The sequence below is a fragment of the Hypomesus nipponensis genome, chromosome 10 (genome assembly GCF_054491055.1).
Source record: "Hypomesus nipponensis isolate SF chromosome 10, ASM5449105v1, whole genome shotgun sequence".
Lineage (NCBI taxonomy): Eukaryota > Metazoa > Chordata > Actinopteri > Osmeriformes > Osmeridae > Hypomesus > Hypomesus nipponensis.
Window position 1 is genome coordinate 2,378,985 of NC_140370.1, and position 22,506 is coordinate 2,401,490.

Consider the following 22,506-nt stretch of genomic DNA (forward strand, 5'->3'; position numbering starts at 1 on the left):
AACTGTAGATTATCAAGCCCTTTCTCCTTGTTCTCATTCAGCTCAGGTAAATCAGCGATTTGCTGATGTTCCCTTTTCTGCTCGTCCCCTGTTCGTATCCGCGAACACGTTTCCAGGCAGCTTTTCTCGACATAAGCAAATAAATGGGCTGCTAGTATAGAGAGAGCATTTCATGGCAGGTTTTCCATTAGATGTAAGTGCAATGCATCCCCTACTAACACTGACTAGGAAAGTGTCACATGCCTGAAACTTACTGTGCTTACTCATACTATAGCCCTCAGTGTACAGTAAAAATTATTTGATGCTGGGATATACATAACAGACAATAGAGGGGGGTGCATATCACGACAGGCTTGTTGTATTCCTTCTTGTCACGAAATGCACCCCCGCTAACCCTGACTAGGAAAGTGTCACATGCCTGAAACTTACTGTGGTTACTCATACTATAGCCCTCAGTGTACAGTAAGAATAATTTGATGCTGGGATATACAGAACAGACAATAGAGGGGGGGTGCATCTCACGACAGGCTTGTTGTATTCCTTCTTGTCACAAAATGCACTCCCCGCTAACCCTGACTAGGAAAGTGTCACATGCCTGAAACTTACTGTGGTTACTCATACTATTGCCCTCAGTGTACAGTAAGAATCATTTGATGCTGGGATATACAGAACAGACAATAGAGGGGGGTTGCATCTCACGACAGGCTTGTTGTATTCCTTCTTGTCACAAAATGCACCCCCTGCTAACCCTGACTAGGAAAGTGTTACATGCCTGAAACGTACTGTGCTTACTCATACTATAGCCCTCAGTGTACAATAAGAATGATTTGATGCTGGGATATACAGAACAGACAATAGAGGGGGGTTGCATCTCACGACAGGCTTGTTGTATTCCTTCTGGTCACAAAATGCACCCCCTGCTAACCCTGACTAGGAAAGTGTTACATGCCTGAAACTTACTGTGCTTACTCATACTATAGCCCTCAGTGTACAGTAAGAATGATTTAATGCTGGGATATACAGAACAGACAATAGAGGGGGGTTGCATCTCACGACAGGCTTGTTGTATTCCTTCTTGTCACAAAATGCACCCCCCGCTAACCCTGACTAGGAAAGTGTCACATGCCTGAAACTTACTGTGCTTACTCATATTAGTGCCCTCAGTGTACAGTAAGAATGATTTGATGCTGGGATATATAGAACAGACAATAGAGTGCATCTCACAACGGGCTTAATGCACCCCCTGCTAACCCTGACTAGGAAAGTGTTACATGCCTGAAACTTACTGTGCTCAACCTCAACAGTCTTGATAACCCACAAGTTCTCAAGTTCTCCATTCACCTTATGTTTATACTTCCCAGTGTTCAGGCTCATCTTACCTGGTTCTCCTTCATTCTAAGAAGAGAGGGACAAGGAACTGAGGTGAGGAAAACAACGTTAAAGACAATCTGGGGTCATTGGCCTTCCTTGTTTGATCAGCTTTGTTTGATCCATCTTTTTATTTACTCTGCCCAGCACAGGTGTTCTACAGCATGGGGGCAACACAGATTTAAGACCCTTCCTATTCCCTGTTAGGTTAGACATGGCACATCACAGCCTTACTATAATGAAGTTCTTACATATTATGATTTTGTATGACATTGAGATATCTGAAAACAACTGTTGAGTGTTGCAATCAGTGTAGAACAAAGATAGAAGCAAACAAAAAAAAGTGACCTGGATCAGGAGCAGACCAAAGCAATCACAGTTCTCTTTGTTTAGATGATTATATTTCAGAATTGGCATATTTTCTTGGAAATGGGGGATGACTTATAAAAATATAAAAAAGCTCCACCTTAGCTCCACCTTCTGCCCTGATAAAACACATGTCATTCTTGTTATCCTTCTTGAATTGATCATTTTTTGTGTATCCACTCGTCAGACGTATGCCAGAATATAGAAGAGTGGCTAGATGAGTGTTATTTCGTGATTCAGGGATAAATGATACACACACACACCCCTCCAGGTTGGGATGAGATAAGATCCTTGGTTAACATTTAAGAAACACTACAATGATTTAACATTTGAACACCTAAGCACTTTGATGTTTGACATATTTTGTCAGGGCTCGACATTAGCTTTTCGTAAAAACAAAACAAAATGGTTGACAAATTACATTTGTAATTGTCTGAGTGCTTGAGTCACTTTTGTATAATATGTTCAGAAAGAAAAGCAGAGGATATTCAGTTATTTAAAAAAGGTTCTTGAAACTATTTTTCCAAAATGTTCAACTAACAACTTGTTATAGGTTGGTCCTATATAAAAAAATATATGTAATCTCCCGGTCACCATTTGACTAACCCAAAATGTCTCAAATTCTGCCTGGTTTTCCCTCCTCATCAGGGGCTTTGAAAGATGTTAAGACAATCTTACAGTTGACACTTAACTGTTTTGAAGACATATCACAGCCTAATGAACAGCTGTAACTTTGGAAAGTCAAGCGCTGAACATTTCGTCAGGAAAACAACTATGGCCTGTATTGTTTATTGGAGACACTTGATGGCAGTTAATGGTATGCTGTGATAATAACAAAGAACAAAGGCATGACAAATGGGATCATCATCATCATCATCCTAGATACTGACAGAAAAAATCTGCACATTTGATTTGAACTAATGCACGCACACCTCAGAGAAATAAACCTGAGATCAGGAGCACAACATGTAGTTGGTTTGGTCCTTGCTTTAAAAACACTAACTTGTCAGTTGTTAACATGCAGCGTCAAAGCTATGTAAATTCTAGAAAAAAAATTATCACATTGATTTTTTGTTTCCCAGCATACCACTTTCATTCACCTAAAAGTTTGCTTGTCCCGGACAATAGGATAAGCACTGATGTCGAGCCCTGCTTTTGAATTATCGGAAGAATACGCTTTTGAAGAATCTTGTGCTGATGTACCAGCCTTAACAATATTTGGAACACTTTGTTCATTGCATGTTCAATCCATTATACTCTGTATGTCTAAGAATAAAAGTAAATCAGAATAGAGAACATCAGGGTCCAATAAAAGAGGGAAGGCTATGCCACCAATGACATCTTAATTGGCCACAGGCAGTGCACAATGACGGGTGCTCATTCGAAAAAAATGTTCCCAGGCCAGGGACTCCACCCAGTGGCATGGTAGGAAGTGAAGTCCATCCAGCAGGTGTCCTGGCTGTGGCCTAAGGTCATCCAAAATGAAGAAAAGAGAGGTCTGTGTTGCCATCCTCCCAGATGATCAGAGACATACAGGTCTACCATAGATAGATAGATATGAGGGTTAGTTCAGAGTGGGCTAATTCCTCTCCTGCACAAATACAGTCTCTTGCGGACAGAGGCCCGCCTCCTGCAGTGTGATGTCATAGTCCAAGTGAGCCAACTTCCGTCTAGGGAAGTTGGTGACGAGCTCAAAGCGTTCGTTGGGATAACCCTTCCTTTGGACGTGTCTCACCAAGGCCTGGGGGGAGGGGGGACATGTGTACAAATGTTAGTGCCATTCACATAACATTCACTTTTCTTTACTGAAAATAAAGTACCCATTTTATATTGTCTTGCTGTTAGTTAGCCAGCCAGCATTTTATCCACTGAAAAAAAAAAAACACTTTGAAAACAGTTTAAACTGTCCAAACTAATGTGCAAGTGTTATCTGCACTGTAACAGCAATGTGAAAATTTGCTTCTAAAAAACAAACAAACAAAAAACAAATGGTCCAGCAAGTAATTCCTCATTTGATGATGTAAAGCAATGGAAAAAAAATCCCTGTAGCATAGGGCTAAACCGTAGGCTACTAAACGAATGGATGGAGTGTGAGTTGCTTGTGTACCTCATCTCTTATAATACTATGAAGTGATATATGGAATTAAAAACTGATTGGCAACTGGTTCAGGTGGCACACAGAGCATGAAGGTGCTGGCAAGTAGAGTTTTTGCATAAAGTGCCTGTGAGGCAATGCATGCATTTTTAGGGAAATGTTTCATGAACAGCTCATCCAAACAACATCCCACACGGCACGCCACCTCCGTGGGTCCTTAGCAATACCTCAGCCCATTTTCAACTTCCTACAATGCCCGATTCGCAAGATTATTAAGCCACAGACATACACACAGAGACAGACACAATTCCTGGAATTATAGACAGATATACATAAGGTGTTTCCCAAACTGAAATCAATGTGTATATTCAACATCCAGGAGAGCATTCTCACCATAAGCTTGGCATTAGATGACAGGGCAATCTGCTCTCTTTGTCCATCCGGGTAGCGAAGCATCAGTCTGGTTTTAGGACCTGTAAACACACATCAGACTGTGCTGTACTTGGTCTACTTCATTCTGTGAATATTACCAAAACACACAATATGCGAAGGCATTCTAATAGTGAAGTCAAAAATGACAAACACATTAAGTGTACCATTGTCGTCAAGGCAGTCAAGGTCATAGGGTTCTGTGGTGCTGGTCTTAGCAGGTCTGGAGCTACTTGAAGTGCGATGGTTCTCCCCCAAACAATGCTCAGAGTCTGGGTCAGGCTGGGAACAACTGGGCCCAGGCACCAGAGGTTCTAGGTGGTTCTTTTTGCTCTCCTCTTTCCTGTGGTTATTCTCTTTAGAGGGTGACTTCCTGTGACGAGTTGGGGGGCTCTCGGGTCGGAGAGACGGCAGGAGAGTGGGAGTAGGATTGGCTTGTCCAGCAGGGTTATGTTGACCCAAGGAGTTGCCCTCCTCCTGGACCACTGCTGTCTCGTTATCAGAGCAGTCAACAGAGATGACGCCCTCGCTATCGGAAAAGGGCTCTGCGTCAGAGTCGTCTTCAGATCGGGGGGAGTCTGGGGGATCCGGGGCGAAGGACGAGTCGTAGTGGGTTTCCTGGAGGGAGGCTCGGATGGCTGCTTCAAGCTGACTGTCCTCACTGGCATCTATCAGACTCTCCTAAGGCACACAAACATGAGGCATATTAAAAGCAAAATGGGGAGAGATATACAAATTTTATGACACAGTGAAAGAGAGCAAAGTGGGACCAAACTCAAAATAGGGATGGTGTAGAGCAGATGGACAGATCAACATAAAGAGCCAACAGAAAGAGACACAGACAGACAGAGACGGAACGGAAACCTACCGAGCGAGCACGTTTGGCGGGTGGTGCTTGGCTGGATGGGCCGTCGAGTTGGCCATGTTCCGTCAGGAACCCCGTCACCTGCTCAAGGAAGGACGCAACGTCCAGCTGGTTCCACTCCACCATCTTCTGACCTGCAGACAAATGTCAGGATGAAATCTGAAGTGGTCTCTCGTCAAAGACTGACATCCCTCTGTCACATGACTTTCTATTTCCTAGCCTGCTGCTTGGTGCAGGAAGTAAGCAGCCACTGCACAGTGATACGGTGCCTCTGTCAAAAGACTGCTAGCTCAAGGAACACAGAAGTTGCGGCTATAACCTGGCTGCCCACTTCCCAGTCAAACCCTTGCAAATGAACCTGGAGAGCTGTTTGTTGTTAAAACAGAAGCAGAAATATTGAAATCAAATAAACCCTTCCAAATAGTAGCCCCATAATGAGCAGGCATTTGTAGACAGACTTACACAGAAATGTATTCCCCCTCTATCTACAGCAGGGGTTTTCAACTGGTTTTGTCCCAGGGAACACCATTCTTACTAGAAAGTAATCTGCATCCCACTGATGTGCCTGCGTGCGCGCTCGTGCCTACGTGTGTGTGTGCGCATGCGTGCATGTGGATAGAAGGAAGTTTTAACATTTGGTTTTCCATGTTGCTTTCAATTTAAAAACCTCAAACAAATCTAGATATATCTACTTAAAAACCTCAAACAATATACATAGAATCTGAAAAATGTAAATATTAGTGCTGTCAGTATCACGTGTTATTAACGCAAACCCAAATTAACGGCGTCAATTTTTTTATCGCGCGATTAACGCTCTTTTTGGCCTAGCAAACTTTGTAGTTTTCTTCACATGCTGTTGCAACAACTACCGACGTTAGAAAAACTACAACACCACACCAGATCTAGCTAGACCGGAAACAAAACAACAGGCACGCCACACACTTGTTTGGCTTGCGAGCCGGTTAAAGAGTAGTAGCAGAGCCCATTTACGGATATTAGACATTCTCTGGTAGTAGGCTAACGTTACGTATTGAGTGGATGGCGAGCGGGAGACGCCAAAATGGATGCCAATAAGATTCCGAATGGAAAGTTTACTTTTAAAAAGTTGCCAAATGGTTCCATTGAAGAGACCAAAGTGATCTGTGTGTTTAGTCGTTGTAAACTGAGCTATCGTCGCAGCACTTCCAGTCTGAAATACCACTTGATGGCCAAGCACACAGCTGATGCATTTCTCCGCCCCCTCGTCAAAGCCAGGCGATTGCAATGTTGTTTTCAGTTACTGTTAGTTTGTAACAGTTAACAACAATGTTAAGTGGCAAGCTCTGTTAGCTACCAGCCAGGTAGGAGAGGATATAACTGTGTGGTCCATTCCCAGGGGGGCTCACCTGTGCGGGGGTCCAAGATGGATATATAGGGAAACTTGTTCAACTTATAGAACTGGATATATCTCTGTCCTTCTTCACTGTCGTGATACACCTGTGAGAACACACACAAACCCACACACATAGGATCACGTTGTAGAGGGGAAAACAACCTGTTTGTTTGCAAGTGTGTCTGGAATCCCCAAAGACTGTACTCATACCTGCCAAAATATGAAATGCTCTCTGATGATGGTCCTTACAGCATCGTTACTCCACACATCCCTATTCAGGCACTGGCAGGCAAAATCCTGCACATTCTGGATGTTGATCATTAACCATTTGTTCTCCAGTTGACCGCAGTCTTTTGCCTACAGGGAGAAGAGACAACATTCATGACAACATTCATGACAACAATGGTCTCTAGTTCCTTGTTTTAGTAGTACTGGGGTGTAACAATATATTGCAGCATAATATAATTGCAATGCAAAAATGTTACAATTGCGTAGAGTTATACAGCATTTTTACAATATGATATCTGTGAAATACATTTTGGTCATATGTACAATTAATGTGTTTTAAAATAAGTTAACAGTTGGTTAAGAAGCTTGATACAATGAATGGTCAGTGTTTCTCCCACATATACTAATGTGTGGCGGTGCGCCACAGAATCAACACCAGCAGCCACATTGCGTTTCGTTATATTTTTTTAACGCTATCTAAAACACGTAGCGTATTCGTTCAGCTGCATTTCCTTTCCCCGCTCTCCTTCCGCCTCTCTGTCACTCACGCGTATCTCACATACACACAGTCACTTCGTCAGCACACGTTAGCAACGACGCTATGCGATATCAGCGACCCTTCTGCATTAGTACCGTAGCTAAGTCTAGGAAAATTTAGGTTACTTTTCGCTAGGTACCTACGAACATGTCTTAATCTGCTAGACAAGTGGGTTCCCCATTGTTCTTTTGGTGAGCAGTCTCACGAGCCCTACTTACCCGTTGTTATGGAGCCGAGTCGACCAACTAAATAGTTATTTATAATACGGGTGGTTGAAATCAAGAATTCTTATTGGTTGAGAGTGAGTCACGGGGTGTGCTTTATTGAGCATAAAGTACTATACGCCTTATTACATTTACCTTAAAACGGGAGCGTTCCATATTAGTGCGCACTCAGAATAACTAAAATGTTGCCGAAGAAAAAGACTGTCTACAAGTACTGGTGTGCAGCAACTTATTGGTTAGCAAGCTAGACTAGCAACATTCGGTTAATTTTTGAGCAATAATATTGCACTGTCCCGTGCCATCAGTGTTAACTAGCTGGTCTAGCTACTGAGACGTTGGACGGAAGCTCAGGTCTATGGAAGCAAATCTTGACCAAAATTCAAATGAAAATGCATTTCCAGAAATGCTTTTTCATTTTAAGAATGTGGCTGCATTATTTGACTCAGAAATAAAATGATAAATCAATCATTCTATTTGCATTTTAATTTTCTTCTTTAAGACTGCTCATTCTTTCACTTAATTAAAATGAAAACGAAAAAGACATTTGAAATTGAATTTTCTAAATATGCCCCAGCAAATAGATACCAAAATTCGATTTGAAATGTAAAATTCGAAAATGAAAACAGAATTTCAGAAATGCGTTTTCATTTTAAGAACGTGGCTGCAAAATCGTGACCACAATTCAAATTCAAATGCATTTCCAGAAATGCTTTTTCATTTTCAAGAACATGGCTGCAAAATCGTGACCACAATTCAAATTCAAATGCATTTCCAGAAATGCATTTTTGTTTTCGTGTTCTGCCCGCAAAGAACTGCCCATAATTTGAAAACGAAAATGCATTCTGAGCGGCGCAGCAGAGTGACGTCAGTAGCCTCTCTTCTTCAGCTCCCTGCTGACCGAGCTACCCATCTTGTTCGGTAGGGGGCGGTGTGCACATACGCATTGCATCACATGACAACATTTGCCGGGAAATCGACTGAATTGCTGAGTCTTTAGAGGACGCATCACAGATGTGCAGATACTTGTAAGGTATTTTCTTGTGTGCTTTTATTGTGACAGGGGTGTGTGGTTCTGACGTTGGAAGAAAGTGAGTGGAGTGAAATGCTATGTGTGGGGGAGATACAGTAAAGATGTACAAAGTGTATGGAGCTAAAGCTTACAAAGGTATCTGAATTTGAATATGAAAGTTAAGAAATATTTGTGTGTCGAATTTCATAAAACTGAAATATTTTGCTGTTTAATATATAATATCTGAATTATTTGTATGCCGAATTTAATTAAACGGAATTCTCAGATTCTTGAAATTCAGATTCTTGAAATTCAGATTCTTGAAATTCAGATTCTTGAAATTCAGATTCTTGAAATTCAGATTCTTGAAATTCAGATTCTTGAAATTAAGATTGCTGAAATTCAGATTCAGATTGCGGAAATTCAGATTTTGTCTGAAATAGGCCAAAGGTGAAACAGCTTGCTTTCACAGGGAAAAGCAGACAATTTCAGAACGACCGAACTTTACCTCAGAACAAAAGCAGTTGCTCGTTGGAGGAACAGTATTGAGCAAGTGCTTATGAAACTTGTAAACACTTGTGTCTTCTCCTTTGCCAAAATCGGCAGTTACTGTTACCAAGTGAGTTGAGACAGACTCGGAGGGCGGCGGAGACCGATGGAAGACGTGGAACAACTGGCAAAGCTATAGCCTATATATTTATGTTTCGTTGTTTTCTTTTCTGTGTTGGAGTTCTTTTAAGAGCTTGATGCCATCAACATCCAGCCTGATATAAAATCATGAACTTCAGTTGTGTCTCTTAATTATAATACCCACACAGAAAATCCAGGTTGAATCAAGTACTGTATTGCTAATAGCCAATTTTGGATGGTCAAGCATATTTTTCTTTGTCTCCTTATTCCTATCAAAGTCAATGTTCAGCCTATAGGCTATGTTCATTTGCTAAGTGACATTTCATATCGATTATGGTTGGTGAAATATTTGCTTTCTGAGAGATCGGCCTATTTAACAGCATAAGGAGTTATCTATCAGAATATATCTGTAGTGCGGCCGGGTGTGATTTGATTCATTGTCCACACATCATCTGGAAGTCAGTTTCGATCAAATACCAACTATCTCCATACTACATTTTGCCGACGTATCTTATACACATCGGGCCGACGTCGGCAAGAAGTATGTGTGCTATCCCAGATGATCTGGGTCTTCTTCAAGCAACTAGCAACTCAGTTTGTTCTACTCGGTCACGGGCATCAGACTCAGATATATTATTAGTTTCTACCAGCTCAGCTAATTCTATCAGTGTATGCACAATTTGAGGGAGCGCCATGATCTGTGATGCGTCCTCTTAAAGACCCGGCAATTCAGTCAATTTCTAGGCAAATTTGGTCATGTAATGCAATGCGTATGTGCACACCGCCCCCTACCGAACAAGATGGGTAGCTCGGTCAGCAGGTAGCTGAAAAAGAGAGGCTACTGACGTCTTATTGGTTGAGAGTGAGTCACGGGGTGTGCTTTATTGAGCATAAAGTACTATACGCCTTATTACATTTACCTTAAAACGGGAGCGTTCCATATTAGTGCGCACTCAGAATAACTAAAATGTTGCCGAAGAAAAAGACTGTCTACAAGTACTGGTGTGCAGCAACTTATTGGTTAGCAAGCTAGACTAGCAACATTCGGTTAATTTTTGAGCAATAATATTGCACTGTCCCGTGCCATCAGTGTTAACTAGCTGGTCTAGCTACTGAGACGTTGGACGGAAGCTCAGGTCTATGGAAGCAAATCTTGACCAAAATTCAAATGAAAATGCATTTCCAGAAATGCTTTTTCATTTTAAGAATGTGGCTGCATTATTTGACTCAGAAATAAAATGATCTATGTTCAAATAGAATGATTACTTATTTTATTTATGAGTCAAATAATGCAGCCACATTCTTAAAATGAAAAAGCATTTCTGGAAATGCATTTTCATTTGAATTTTGATCACGATTTGCTTCCATACAGGTCTAGCCATTAGTTGCTAATTAGACATCCACTTATTTAATTTGAGCTTCGTAGCCACGTAATTACATGACCTGGTCTTGGCTTCTTAAAATAACGTTTTCCACGGATGCACAATTAATGGAGATATCCAAATCAACATAAGATAACCTTAACAACAGCCTAATGTTCGTCTATCGAGTCCCAAGTCACTCGTAACTTATATACAGCATATGTAGGCTAGCTAGCTACCATATACCCAGTGCCTACGAAACATTTATGATTGATTTAGAATGTTTACAGTAGGCCTACTGTTTAAATTAAATATTATTTCATTGAAAGTGTCCCATTGTCGTTGTTATTTTAAAGGTAACTTTCATAAAATGAGCATTGAGATTGAATGAGATGGTGCAAGATCTAGCTAGGCTAACAAACGTGAAGTTCACAACGCTGTTTGTCCGTTGCATAGCAACAGCCACTGTTTACAGCGACTAATTTCTCTCGGCTACTGAAATGCGATACACAATGTTTGTTGTCTATAACTATTTTGTGCTGAAATGCAGCTTAGTATTTATTTACTATTTATAATTTCGCTGGCAACCGTATAATAAAAGCAATAAGGTAGAAAGGCAGATAAATTGTTGGATGTTGTCCTGCTCTCCTACTCTTTCTTCAATGCCTAACAAATCTATCTCTTTCTCTCCCTGACCCTGTCTTTCTGCTTGAGCAGCACTGGTTGAAGCCTGAAAATATTGTAAACAATTTCTGCATATGCATGTAGCAACGCTAGTGTTAATTAAACAATAAGGTACGAGAGGTAGTACTTTATCGCCAATAAAGTACGTGTTCCAGTGTCTGCCGGCCAGTGTCTAACAACACCCTTGAACACGTATTTTATTGGCGATAAAGTACTACCTCTCGTACCTTATTGCTTAATTAACACTAGCGTTGCTACATGCATATGCAGAAATTGTTTACAATATTTTCAGGCTTCAACCAGTGCTGCTCAAGCAGAAAGACAGGGTCAGGGAGAGAAAGAGATAGATTTGTTAGGCATTGAAGAAAGAGTAGGAGAGCAGGACAACCTCCAACAACTCAAGGCCAATCATAATACATATTTTTTTTTTGGGGGGGGGGGTGCACATCCCTTTCAATATTAAAATCTGGTCAAAATGTCCCCCCCCAATATGACAGAGTTGGGAAGTCTGGGTGACCTGGGAAAGGTCTTGTCACCTGGGGGGAAGAAGCAGTTGGTCTGAAGACAATGTGGATTCAACTGTATTGTTCTAAGGAGTTAACCAATGATAGAGATTTGGTATAGCTGCATGTCTGTAGGATGGACCAATGACTTATGAGAACTGTTGTATCTATAAAATGGTCTGTTGAAGAATGTTCTTGGGGGTTCCAGGCCATCAGCTAGGTAGTGCTGGTGGGCTGGATTCTGCCAGTTCCATTCTAGAATGCTAGATGGAGCTGTATGGAATTGTCTTTGTGTTATTGTCTTATGTTTGTGTGTCGACAATGTTATGTTGATAATTTTTATGTTTACGTCACACGTCAAATAAACATTAACTCTATACTTCACCCGCCTGATCAACGATTGATTCTCTCAAAAACTTCCATGAGATGTCCGTTTTATCCTATTGGTTGAGCTACCAGCACGCGATCTCCTCTGCACCTGCGTCATGCGTGCATTCACAGAAATGGCTTAAACGGAGTTAACTAAGTTGTATGTACAATAAAGAAAGTTATTGAACATTGATGTCTTGGAAATTAATCTATTAATAGAATTTCAGTTTCTTAAAAAAAAAAAAATACAGTAAGGGAAATAATTATTTGATCCCCTGCTGATTTTGTAAGTTTGCCCACTGACAAAGAAATGATCAGTTTAGAATTGTAATGGTACGTTTATTTGAATAGTGAGAAACAGAACAACAAAATCCAGAAAAATTAATAATAAAATATATACATTGATTTGCATTTAAATGAGTGAAATTAGTATTTGACCCCTCTCAATCGGAAAGATTTCTGGCTCCCAGGTGTCTTTTATACCAGGTACCAAACTGAGATTAGGCGCATACTCTTAAAAGGGAGTCCTCCTAATCTCAGTTTGTTACCTGTATAAAATACACCTGTCCACAGAAGCAATCAATCAGATTCCAAACTTTCCCCATGGCCAAGACCAAAGAGCTGTCCATGGATGTCAGGGACAAGATTGTAGAACTACACAAGGCTGGAATAGGCTCCAAGACCATCGCCAAGCAGCTTGGTGAGAAGGTGACAATAGTTGGTGCGATTATTCGCAAATGGAAGGAACAAAAGAACTGTCAATGTCCCTCTCGGTCTGGGTTTCCATGCAAGATCTCACCTCGTGGAGTTGCAATGATCATGAGAGTGGTATCAGGCCAGAACTACACGGAACGATCTTGTCAATGATCTCAAGGCAGCTGGGACCATGGTCACCAAGGAAACTATTTGTAACACTACGCCGTTAAGGACTAAAATCCTGCAGCACCCACAAGGTGCCGCTGCACAAGAAAACACTTGTACAGGCCCGTCTGAAGTTTGCCAATGAACATCTGAATGATTCAGAGGAGAACTGGGTGAAAGTCTTGTGGTCAGATGAGACCAAAATTGAGCTGTTTGGCATCACCTCAACTCGCCGTGTTGGGAGGAGGAGGAATGCTGCCTATGACCCCAAGAACACCATTCCTACCGTCAAACACGGAGGTGGAGACATTATGCGTTGGGGGTGTTTTTCTGCTAAGTGGACAGGACAACTTCACCACATCAAAAGGGACGATGGACGGGGCCATGTACCATCAAATCTTTGGTGAGAAACTCCTTTCCTCAGCCAGGGCATTGAAAATGGTTTGTGGATGGGTATTCCAGCATGACAAGGACCCAAAACACATGGCCAAGGCAACAAAAGGAGTGGCTCAAGAAGCACATTAAGTCCTGGAGTGGCCTAGCCAGTCTCAATTAAGGTCTCCAGACCTTAATCCCATAGAAAATCTGTGGAGGGAGCTGAAGGTTCCTGTTGCTAAATGTCAGCCTCAAAACCGTAATGACTTGGAGAAGATCTGCAAAGAGGAGTGGGACAAAATCCCTCCTGAGATGTGTGCAAACCTAGTGGCCAACTACAAGAAACGTCTGACCTCTGTGATTGCCTCTGTGATCGCCAAGGGTTTTCCCATCAAGTAATAAGTCATGTTTTGCAGAGGGGTCAAATACTCATTTCACTCATCAAATGCAAATCAATTTGTAACAATTTTGACATGTGTTTTCTATCGTACCCAGTATACATATCGAATCGTGAGCTGAGTGTATCGTTACACCGCTACCTAGTACCCAGCACTGGAACAGAGTTAAGAGACGAGACCATTATGTTTTCCTTTTGACTATGGTGCTTAACCCATGAGAACAACAATAAATAATTGTTACAACCCCAGTTATTGTGTACTGTTCTGTGGTTCTGTTTGTTGTCTCTTTTTGTCCCCTCCCCGCTACCTCCTCCTCACAGACACGTCCCTATTGGCCAGTCCCGTATACCGCTCCCGACCAATCAGCCTCCACGCAGCCAATCGGGAGACCGCTTAAGAAGCCATGCAGTGTGACTGGGAAGGGAGAGCTGACAGACCCTGTGTCGGTGTTCTGTTTGATGTCTTGACTATGTGCTGTTTTTGGTTTGTTCGTTTGTGTTTGCTCTCCCTTGTTTTGTTTATACAATAGTTATTAGTTTAGTTTTTGTCTACACACAGTGTAGCTTTTCTTTTGGCCCCCTGGCAGGGAACAATGGGACAGGCAAGCTACCCATGGGTTTACATCTCCCCTCACGTAGGTAGATACCGGTTGGAGAAATATTAGGTAAGGAGCAGGTGCCATCCCTTGTATCCCTTGTTTAGTTAGTTTGTGGATAGGCAGACAGGGTGGTTTTACTTTGTTCTTTTATTTGGCAACGCTCTCCGTCCCCTTGTGCCCTTGTCGGGGTTATGTCCCAGCCAATGAATTTCAAAAAAAGTTCATACATACATATATATATATATATATATATATATATATATCCATGTCCAGTGTTCCCTGTTAGCCAGTCTCTCTTCCCAGATACTTATTGGGGTTGCAGCGTTGCATCCTCTCCCTACCCTAGGCAGCTTACATCTGGGGAGGGTTTGTAACAATAATATTTATTACGATATAAATATACTAATAATTAAATGCTATACCTTCTTGGCTGCAGCTAAACTGAAATCAACAAGCAGGTACACAAGCTCCACAAGATTCTGCATTTTCATAAGAAGAAAATCTGATTTGTCAACAGTAAACATTGAAGATCAGGGTCCTAGAATTTCTGGCCAGGAAGGATTCTCACCGTCTCAAAACTGCCTTTGTGCATGAGCTCAATAGGAGGGCGGAACAGGTCTGCCAGGGTACTCAGCTTCTTGTCTACCGCACTGCCGTTCCTCAACTCCTGCTCCTGTCGGACTGATAGAGGACACAGACACCATATACAGACTCAGAGAGTGAGCGATAAATTAACGAGAGGGGGAGAGAAAGAGAGCGAAGGAAACAGAATGGGTCTTTACGTACTGGTTTCTGTTTGGAAGTCCCGGAAGCCGTCAAATATGGACCGAGCTGGTCTTCTTCGCTTTGGCACTTCAGGGCCAGAAAGAGAAAGGGATAGTGATAATTATGAAGTAATAGTGTTATGACCACATTTGAAACACAACCATAAGGGACATGTAGAAAAATCATTTTCACAGCATCACACACCTCACACATTACATTTTCACCCTTTAGCAGTTGCTTTTATCCAAAGTGACATACGTTATACAGTTAGATTATGACATACATGCAAAGTGTATAGCAGACATGAAAAACTCATTGGATTGAGCATGGATTGTATGTGATTACTTTACCTCCAAACAGTGGCTCTGGCTCCACCAGTATGTCTTGCTTTTGGGGAATGGGCGCCCGTACATCATCACTGTGAAAACAAGGGATGACGATTTAAGATTCTGGAATTCTGTTCACACAAAAACACACAGAGTATCATATAACAAAAGGCCTAAACAGCTACCATGGAAAGAATACGTAAATCAAAATTATGCCGAATACAGAAAAATAGTCATTGACCTAAGGGAGCAGAACATCTGCTTACTCTGTGGGGGGAACTCTGCTGCTGGAGGCTGCTGCTGAACTGGAGCTGGTGCTGGGCTCCTCTGCAATCCCCCCTCCATCTAGAAACATGGTCACTGCCATCTCTAGGTTGTTGTTGCATGCCTCCAGCATATGCTTCCCTACACTCTCTGTGGCCCCTGGGGAATAACATACAAAGTGTTAAAACAATAACACTACACATTCAATTATCGAGGTAAAAGCATTCAAGGCCAACATATTACCGAAAACATTATATAAACAAAAATATAAAAGTTCATTAGGGTCAATATTGCAGAGTACACTTTGTTGAGTAATGTACGAACAGTATATAATTTCTCATATTATTGTACAAGATGTTGGTTTATTTGACCAAGATATGTTCTAACATGCGTTTAGTTAGGTCTGACATGCATGTTATGTGCATTGTTTTACATCTCTACAGCGCATGCCCATTGCACACCACTTTAAAAGTATTTGGGAGATAAACCTTGTGTCCAGTACAACTTCACAATGTTTATTTGGCCGTGCAACTTTATTCAGCTTGTGTATCTGTTTAACAGGTCAAGGAGGTGTTGGTAGCTAGTCAACGTAATGCTTTATTTTTCTTGAACACTGTCGTCCGGGCGTTTCATTTTCAACAACCCACAGTTGTATCGGGGCGGAGCTAGCCAGCTACGCTAGCTAGCTAGCTAATCGTGAAAGAAAATGTTGTACATCACCCGACGACGTCCATTCCATTACGTTTGTTAGCTTGCTAAATAAGGTAGGCTGAGAGCTAGCATGATATATATACGCACTACTCTTTCATCCAAGTGAGTTTTTAAGAAACTATTGTCACTTTGGCAGTAGACATTGTGGGTTATATGACACTTGGCTATGTCGGAAAATTTCTATTTCTGAGTTTGCAAGTTTATATTCCTATCTAGCTACTGCAGAGACCACACTGACGGTTGTAAGATAGTGTCGCGATCAAGCTGGCTAGCTATCGTTTCACTTTTTTCCCCTAATGACAGAGGGGGCAGTAGACACTGATGCCCCACCTGAGCTCGGGCACGTTTTCTGAGATGGATATGCGGAATGATTTTTTGGAGAATAGTGGAGAATAAACTAACAGTAAAAATAAAACGCAATTTAATCATTACCTGTAATAGCTGTGAATTGTTGTATTAACCCATTCACCACCGGAGCTGATGCATCTCCGAGCGCCGCCATCTTACCGCCACTAACAACAACTTAAAGGGTGCGCTTGCGCACCACTGTTCTGCACTAATCGCTACAAAAATGTGTTGAATTGTGGGTAATGTATTTTATCATGTTTACCCAACCCCAGAGAGGAGTTTATTGGTAGTAAATGACATTAATAAATAACATTTGAAGCTACTTGATAACACATTTAATTCAAAACATTTAGTTCAAGAGCAGTCAACTGGCGTTTGTAAAACTAACCAAAAAAGTGAAATGTGAGGACAACTCCAAACCCTGTTGGACATTCACACGCTCGGTGTCCACATGTTTGAAAGAGCGTTGCTCAAGTGGCCTGTAGTGGTAGAAACTACAGCAAGTGCCCTTATAGGCTGCCATTCACATGGGGTAAAATGCGTGAGTGCCCTCTAGGATGCCCCGTCGTACAACAAATTATGACGATGTGCCCTCTAGTCCAGAACAAGACAATTTGATGTGTCCCAAAGGCAACCTTACCTCAAATCAAAATTGTATTTGTTTAAGATGCAGAAATTGAGTCACATACAAAAGCTGAAGCATTTAATGACACGGATAAATCAAACACTCTTTAGTCAAGTGCATTTATACAACAGACTTTACTGAGTGAATAAGCATGTATGTATGTATGTATGTATGTTCAGTGCAACCAAAACCAACTTTTAAGTACCAACTTCCTATGTGAGCAGGTAATGCCAGGGGCTGATTGCCCACAAATAGCAAGGGTTGCTGTAATATCACAACCTTAACAACATTATAAAAAATACGTATTTAATGCTCAGTGTGCACCTTGTGAGACTCACCCCATCATGTCTGACAAATGTACAGTAGTTAAATACTCTTCACCTCTCAAGCCAGGGGGTTGTTTCAACAATTCAGAGATAAAAACGGATTCACATCCTCTTGGATCATATACTGTAGAACACAGGGGAGGGGTGTGGGGGTTAGAGGCTACAGAGGCATTCATCCCCTACCTCATCCCACATGCTATGGACAAAGTGGGTTGACAGATGTGCTTATTTTAACATCTGACACTACTAGTCCATATTCAGGCCAATAAATGAATAAACTTTCACAAAATAACATAGCTCAATTATGTGTTAACATGCGTGGTTGCGTGCTAAGCAGGTGATCCATAATAATTGATAGTTTGATTATGGGCTTGTATATGTTCATGTTTGTGTCTGTGATGGATAGTGGAATTGAACAAGAGGTCCATCTTTGAGGGCAGAAAAGTAAGCAGTGACACATTGTGAGGTTGGACTGGTATGGGTGCATAGTGTGACAGTTTAGAAGCGGATGAAGGTGGCATCAATCTGGCGTACAGAGGGCAGTGCCAGCATAATCTTTCGCCTGTACTGAGGGTCCTTCTGTAACGGATTCCTCTCAAGGTAGACCGTCTCGAGAGTTTTAGCATTCTTCAACTCGTCCAGATCTGACCAGTTTTCTATCTGATTGTCGTTCATCTGTGAGTATGTGTGAGTGAGACAAAGAACAGAACCTAAGAATTTTTTTGATTCTGGTCTTTCAATACACAATGATGTTTTTTATCCCCATTCACTTCATCCTTACCCAGAATTCCTGGAGATCCATTAAATGGCTTATGTTTTCAATTTTTTTTATCCTATTGGCTGCGATATCCAGAGTAGTCAGCTTTTTCTACCAAAAGACAATCAAATGTTTGTTCTTCTTACTGATTTAAATATACACATACACATGTTTACAGTTACAGATTAAGTATGTTTTACATTGGCATCACAAACTTAATTGTCCCTCTGACATTAACATTGTCAGATGTTATACCAATGTGAAGTTGAGAACTGCATGATGTGCTGTTGGTGCATACAACTCACATTATTTTCTAGACCTTCCATGACCTCAATACCATTGTGACTCAGATAGAGCTCCTTTAGGTTGACCAGGCACTGCAGACCCTCAATCTTAGTGATGCGGTTACTCTGGACAGAAGAAGATACGGAACCTCACTTTCACACACACACAAAATTGTTGTTATTATTCATTACTCTTACCTTTTAAACAACCTAGGATGGAACACCATTTCAGTGTTGCCAGAATAATAATTACATGTGTAGCAGTTTTGTATGCCAACATAGGTGAAATTGGGAAATAACTATTTCAACTGAGGGTTTGGGATGTCCCCCCCCCCCCCCCTTTTCTTTAATCAATTGCAAGTGTCCCATTTGTAAAGGTTTTCTATCTACCTGGATACTGAGAACTGTAAGGTTATGTAGACCCTCCAAGTGCTGAAGCTGAGTAATCTTATTGGTGCCAAGAAACAAACTTTGTAAAGATGCCAATGTGTCCAAGTTCTCTATGACCTGTAAAAACACAAAATGGGCTGTATTAAAATTACTTTTACCATTTTAGCGAATGATAATGACATACAAAAGCTGGAATTATGTGATTGGTTAAGGGTGATTGTGTCATTTATGATGACCCTATGAGGGGGAGTCTGCACATTTTTATGAACTGTATTTTATGATTCTGTAAATCAATCTGCAATACTGTGCAAGTTTGCTGCCAGTCAATTACCACTACTCTATAACAGACACATGCCACCCTTCCCACTTGCCCCAGCCTTCTCACCCGAATGCGATTGGAGCCCAGCTCCAGCATCTCGAGGCCAGTCAGATGTTCCAGGTTGGTTATGGAACTGATCTTGTTGTGTAGTAGGAAGAGCTTCTTCAGGGGGGTCTGACTCTCCAGACCCTCAATCTTTCTCAGAAGGTTGAAGGACAGGTCCAGCTGGCTGTCAACATAAATCTCCATCAGAGTTATGTGGTGGCAAATGGGATGTATGTGAAGCAATTATTTAGTAGTGCGTCTGCTGCCAACCCATTCATACTCACTCAAGCTCTGTGAGGTTCTGCAAGTTCTCCAGTTTGCGGATCTGGTTGTCATAGAGATCTAGCTCCCGAAGTGAGATTAAACTTTCCAGATTCTCAATTTTTTTTATTAGGTTTTGACGTAGGGAGAGTGTCTAAATTAATACGCAGAAACATAGAATTACAAAGAAAACCCATTATTAGCCTGTGTGGCCAAGAAATTGGACTCAACTAATCACATAAATTCCAACAGACCTTGGCCTTCTGCAGCACCTCTAATCCCTCAATCTTGCCTATCCGACAGTGTACAAGATCAACATCCTAGGAACAAGACAGTAATGGACATTAAGTGTTCAGTTGTGATATGTGATATATATATATATATATATATATATATATATATATATATATATATATATATATATATATATATATATGACAATTAGATGCAGTCGGACACAGACTGGCATGAAAGACATGGCATTTCCTTTCCCTCACCTCTTCTTCAGGATCCAAAGTTATGGTATCCATATCAACTGGAGACTCCTCTTTGACTACAAAGAGAATTAAATTAAGACAGAGAGAAAACATGTGTAATATAGGTCATATTAAAAGCTATTGTTTACAGCCCCTTTGCTCGACTGTACACCCTTCATTTTAGTGTGTCATTCTGTCTGTGGGGTGTGTAGTGCTTTACCTGTGCTAGAAGGCAGGTTGGGGTCCACATCTCCATTAAGGCTCTTCCTTCTAGTGTCATCGTCTCCAGACTCCTCAGACTCACCCCTTCGATCCACTACATAGGACGACACGATAAACGATAGTGAAGATGGTCAATTCAGCAAATAACAATGACTGAGCACAAACACCCGCGACATTGAATCCCCTGGTTTCAAGAGCACGTGAGTTTAGGACGAGTGTCCATTTTGTCAATGCGCTTGTAATTATAGTGGGTGGGGTCAAGCATTACAAAGCAATAGTAGCTTGTTTTCCAAATGTAGGAATGTTTGCAAGATTCTGTAAGGATTTATGTAAGAAGACCGAAGTATTCACTGTTGGTACTGAATAGAAAGCCACACAGAGGCATTCAAGCTATGAGTCATTGTTCTTTAGCTACAAAGCTAGAATTTATTAGCTTGAAGTAGCTAAACAAATTGGGATAGACATTCTGAAGACTGGCAGTGTGACTGCTAGTGCTAGCTAGCTTACGTGTCGTAAAATATATGGCTAGCTGGTTTACAGCAAAAGCTTATCGCAATCGCTTAAATCACCATGACAACACTAAGTTAGCCACTAAGTCAGTAAACAGAGGTGGAGAGCTAGCTAGCCACCTATTAAGCAAGCGTGCTACTTAGCTACCCAGTTGGTATCTAGCCTAGCTGTGTTGGCCTAGGTAGCCTGCTGAAGATAGAAAAGCAATTTAACAACAACTGGTATTAAACACCTAGCTAGCAAGAATTGTTTGTTTAGTTACGGTGCTAAACGATTTAGATTGATATGTGTTGCTGGCAAACACATCTCAAATGTTCACTCACCTTCCATCTCTTGAGGCTCTCCAACAGACAGGGTAGCCATATTTCCTGTAAAGCTCTTCCGTTAACAACCGATCAGCCAATCCTGGAGAAGAACATCTGGCGTACTATTTTTGCGGGTTGGGTTATGGTGCATGTAATGTTTGACCACGATGTCAAAGTTACAGTTATATATATTTTTTAATGACTGAATTCCAAGTAGTGCTTAACCAAAATACAATTCTAAAATTGTTTGTTCCCATCCTTGATTGTGATTGGCTAAATCGCGTTCCATGCTGTTGTAAAATCCAGCATAACCTCACAGGTTGTCCTCGTAACATTCTTTAACATTCCATATTACTGCGCATCGAATATTTCAAATTGAAAAAGACGGCAAATATATCCATCTGGCTGTTGCATGGCAACGATTTATGTAGGAACTATACTTTGTAGTAGCGGAAGAATTACGGTTTATTATTAAACTATTTTGTTTCTAATTGTTTTTAGTGATGAAACCGTGGTTTACGCTGATTTTAGAACAGGTAAGGGGAGTTGTTAGGCACGACGCGAAGCGGATCCTCTTGGGGCTTATTGCTTAATTCGAACACAATACAATAATATCTTGCTGCATTTGAAAAAGTGCATTCTACCGCGACAGTGAGTTCAATCACAAGCTGTAAGCACATGAGGGCGGTAGGCTTTCCACGGTCTGTTGATAGACCACGCAGTGTGTAAATGTGTGTCGTGAGAGAGATACACGATCATCCTCTGAATCTAAAGAGGAGTATATGGCATGCACAATCTGAGATTTCATGCCATGCAAAACATGACAAGGACAATATTCTGTAGTCAAAGACTGGTTGAGAAACTGTACAAAATGTGTGTTTTTTTCTTCATAGTTGCACGGCCCTATTTTGAGAACTAGGCCTATGTTGGCTGATCGTAGTAAGCGTACATGTATGTAGTAGGCTACGCCATGTAGAACATGTTATTGTTGTACTGTCTTATAAAATAACACTGTAACAGTGTTGCTGTAACACTGAAATCCTGTTGCCTAACTGCACCCAAGTTGGAGCACCGCGTTGGAGCACCAGGTTGTCAATAAATATTAAATTGTTTCTGCATCAAGCAAAATTAATATCCATGATACCTGCCTGGCACTGGTCTTGGCATATTTTGCTTTTGCTGGACTGATTATGATCAGGTTTCTTATCTTTTTAAAACAAGGTTGGTGAAAGATGTTAATGGCCAATATATTTTCATATCTTGTCTTGCTAGCTTGCTAGACTTTGTCAAGTGATGATG

The 22,506-nt window shown here is 41.2% G+C and overlaps 2 protein-coding genes across 4 annotated transcripts; both read right to left on the bottom strand.

Moving 5' to 3' along the window:
- Positions 1–1,463: 1,463 nt before the first annotated feature.
- ubxn7 (UBX domain protein 7) lies at positions 1,464–16,893 on the bottom strand. Of its 2 annotated transcripts, XR_014767178.1 has the most exons (12): positions 16,772–16,893; positions 15,631–15,787; positions 15,389–15,456; positions 15,060–15,125; positions 14,842–14,954; positions 6,706–6,852; positions 6,509–6,599; positions 5,127–5,257; positions 4,426–4,939; positions 4,223–4,302; positions 2,872–3,475; positions 1,464–2,834 (listed from the first exon to the last, which is right to left on the bottom strand). XR_014767178.1 is itself a non-coding variant. In XM_084708130.1 (11 exons), the coding sequence occupies exons 1-11, from the start codon at positions 16,839–16,841 to the stop codon at positions 3,314–3,316; spliced, it is 1,599 nt and encodes a 532-aa protein (XP_084564256.1). In that variant the 5' UTR covers positions 16,842–16,893; the 3' UTR covers positions 1,464–3,313. The 2 variants fall into 2 exon arrangements, 1 of the variants encoding a protein (XP_084564256.1); XM_084708130.1 differs by having other exon boundaries at positions 1,464–3,475.
- Positions 16,894–17,375: 482 nt separating this feature from the next.
- Positions 17,376–21,388, bottom strand: ppp1r7 (protein phosphatase 1, regulatory (inhibitor) subunit 7). Of its 2 annotated transcripts, XM_084708433.1 has the most exons (11): positions 21,226–21,388; positions 20,391–20,486; positions 20,192–20,247; positions 19,949–20,014; positions 19,718–19,848; positions 19,455–19,617; positions 19,070–19,186; positions 18,701–18,805; positions 18,420–18,506; positions 18,173–18,313; positions 17,376–17,762 (listed from the first exon to the last, which is right to left on the bottom strand). In XM_084708433.1, exons 1-11 carry the CDS (start codon positions 21,263–21,265, stop codon positions 17,715–17,717), a joined length of 1,050 nt encoding a protein of 349 aa, XP_084564559.1. In that variant the 5' UTR covers positions 21,266–21,388; the 3' UTR covers positions 17,376–17,714. The 2 variants fall into 2 exon arrangements, with proteins under 2 accessions (XP_084564559.1, XP_084564560.1); XM_084708434.1 differs by having other exon boundaries at positions 17,376–18,313.
- Positions 21,389–22,506: the final 1,118 nt, after the last annotated feature.

What these genes read in the sequence shown, in the direction of transcription:
- ubxn7 (XM_084708130.1), bottom strand. Translation starts at nt 16,841, where the DNA reads ATGGCGGCGCTCGGAGATGCATCAGCTCCGGTGGTGAATGGGTTAATA. An exon ending in ACAATTCACAGCTATTACAG is followed by an intron (nt 15,788 to 16,771) that starts GTAATGATTAAA and finishes GTTATTCCCCAG; the next exon opens with GGGCCACAGAGAGTGTAGGG. An exon ending in CATCTTGGACCCCCGCACAG is followed by an intron (nt 5,258 to 6,508) that starts GTGAGCCCCCCT and finishes ATTTGTCTGCAG; the next exon opens with GTCAGAAGATGGTGGAGTGG.
- ppp1r7 (XM_084708433.1), bottom strand. Translation starts at nt 21,265, where the DNA reads ATGGCTACCCTGTCTGTTGGAGAGCCTCAAGAGATGGAAG. An exon ending in CAACCTGCCTTCTAGCACAG is followed by an intron (nt 20,248 to 20,390) that starts GTAAAGCACTAC and finishes TTCTCTTTGTAG; the next exon opens with TCAAAGAGGAGTCTCCAGTT. An exon ending in CAGAACCTCACAGAGCTTGA is followed by an intron (nt 19,618 to 19,717) that starts GTGAGTATGAAT and finishes TTATGTTGACAG; the next exon opens with CCAGCTGGACCTGTCCTTCA.